Source organism: Penaeus chinensis, chromosome 1 (assembly GCF_019202785.1).
Source record: "Penaeus chinensis breed Huanghai No. 1 chromosome 1, ASM1920278v2, whole genome shotgun sequence".
NCBI lineage: Eukaryota > Metazoa > Arthropoda > Malacostraca > Decapoda > Penaeidae > Penaeus > Penaeus chinensis.
Window position 1 is genome coordinate 39,688,838 of NC_061819.1, and position 2,500 is coordinate 39,691,337.

Here is a 2,500-nt window from a genome sequence, read left to right on the forward strand (position 1 = left end):
CTATCTGAAGATAGGGACATTCCCAGGTTTACGTAGTCATTGGTTCACTCATGACGTCACGTCTAAAAATATCCTATTCATTTGCTGACGAAGTAGCGAGATTAGAAACACAGAAATTAATTCATATACAAGTTATATTTCAAAGATCTGAATGACTAGACAGGATCTCCGCCAACTGAGAAAACCAACGACAAAAAAAAATAATACCACCTTCCAATATTATTTTGGTTCTCCCTTAAAGGATGGGTGGCTTAGGCTAGATTCTTCCGTTTTCTCTCATCAATGTCATCGACCTAATATTACTTTGGTTCCCCTTTAAAGGATGAGTGGCCTAGGCTGTATTCTTCCATTTTCTCTCATCAACTGCATCGATCTAATATTACTTTTGTTTCCCCTTAAAGGATGGATGGCCTAGGCTCGATTCTTCCGTTTTCTCTCATCATTGACGCATTGACATCGACCTAAAATTACGTTGGTTCTCTCTTGAAGGATGGGTGACCTAGACTGGATTCTTCGGTTTTCTCTCATCAATGACATCGACCTAAAAGTACTCTAGTTCCCTTTAAAGGATGGATGACCTAGGCTGGAGTCTTCCGTTTTCTCTCAGTAATGACATCGACCTAAAATTACTTTTGTTTCCCCTTAAAGGATGGGTGGCCTAGGCTGGATTCTTCCGTTTTCTTTCATCAATGGAATCGTCGCAGTATCTATATTAAGTCGCGCAGGTTCTGAAGGCGGTGAAGGCTACAGGAAATTGACGTCTCCTATTGATATTCTTAAGAATTTAGATACAGTCAGTCCTGCAACGTAAGTACAGTGACTGTGTTTACTTATGGCAATGTTGTAGTAGTTGTATTAGCATTGATTGGAATATTGAGAATTTCGTGACAGTATGTTTTTTTTCTGTGGTGAGTTATTTAAATGGAATATTAAATGTTCTGTGATCGGCATATCTTCTTTTGACAGGAATAAATGGTCCAGTGAGTTTCAGCCGCTGAAAAGAGTCTCAGCTCTCTTCGAGGTGAGATTCAGAAATGGCTTGTTGTACAAAATGCAGAATCACAGAAATATATAATAATAATGTTTATTCAAAATCTTAGAAATATGTAAAGAATAATATTAAGATTAAATTGAATCATATAAATACATCAGTAATAATAACAAAATGAAATGAAATAATATTATCATATCAAGAATAATAATCAAATTAAATCATATCTTATAAATATATAAAGAATAACAATATAATTCAATTGTAGCATTTATAAACATCGAATGATTTGTTAATACACAGAAATACACCAAATACAATACGATTTCTGCTTTCTGCCAGAATAAGTTCCCGGAGTCCACTTTGCCGCCGCCGCCCGCACGCGCGCTCCCGCCGGGGAGCTCGAAGGGGGTCCCGCTGCCAGGCAAGGCTCCTCTGCAGGAAGGGGCTGCTTCTGTCCCCTTGGTTCGTGACTGCTGTTGGTACTTATACCTATATATATATATATATATATATATATATATATATATATATATATATATATATATATATATATATATATATATATATATATATATATATTTATTTATTTATTTATTTATTTATTTATTTATCTATTTATTTATTTATTTATCTATATTTATACATATACATATATATACACACACACACATATATATATATATATATATATATATATATATATATATATATATATATATATATATATATATATACACACATGTGTGTGTGTGTGTGTGTGTCAATATCTATCTGTGTGTCTATGTGCTATTTATCTATTTATTTTTTTGTTTATTTTTGTCTATGTTCTATCTATCTATTTATGTATCTATCTATCTACTTATTGACTTATCTATCTATCAGTAAGTGTGTGTGTACGTGCGTGTGTGTGCCTTTAATCGGCTACAAATCTGATTAACTATGAAGGTTCCCTTGTAGGTTTCCCGCGTTCCTCTGCCGCCGGGTTTCCTCACAGTGCCTGAAATAACTTCCGGTCCTTCTGCTTCCAAGCCCCGGTCGCAAACGCCGCCTCTCGATACCCACGCTGCAGAAGGAACATCAGATCTGACGGAGAAGGAGGAAGACCTGCAGGAGGCCAGGGAAGTGTTCGCTGACGAGAACATCTCTCTTGAGATCGAGCCTTCGGGGGGCCAGGTGGAGAGGGCCGCCTTTGGGGTCTCCTTTGGCACACGCCTCGGCACGCCCTTGGCTACCAGTCGCCAGTTGCGCCCTCCGAGAGCCCGGCGCCCCAGGAGAGGTCCCCAAAGGCCTCGAGGTCCGGCGAGGCGACCGACTGCCGTTCCGACGAGGCAGCGGCCGCCCCGTCACCCTGATATAAGCGTCATCCCTCTGCAGCCTCTGGAGGTAACTTATACTTTTTTGAATTAAATCTTTTGTCTCGGTGAACATGTCAAAAGCCACGGAGGTAATGGCCGGCCACTGATTCGTGATTCTGTTGAGGGCCTTGGGGGACTAGTTTGCTATTAC

At 39.1% G+C, this 2,500-nt stretch overlaps 1 protein-coding gene across 1 annotated transcript in view; it reads left to right on the top strand.

Moving 5' to 3' along the window:
- LOC125027749 (formin-like protein 5) overlaps positions 1 to 2,500 on the top strand; it is an 8,189-nt gene that overhangs the window by 149 nt on the left and 5,540 nt on the right. Inside the window, exons 1-4 of the mRNA XM_047616875.1 lie at positions 1 to 807; positions 967 to 1,021; positions 1,334 to 1,456; positions 1,952 to 2,377. The exon at positions 1 to 807 is cut by the window's left edge and continues 149 nt beyond it. Coding sequence (XP_047472831.1) covers positions 650 to 807; positions 967 to 1,021; positions 1,334 to 1,456; positions 1,952 to 2,377 — 762 coding nt within the window. The 5' untranslated portion in view covers positions 1 to 649. The remainder of the gene's footprint in view (positions 808 to 966; positions 1,022 to 1,333; positions 1,457 to 1,951; positions 2,378 to 2,500) is intronic.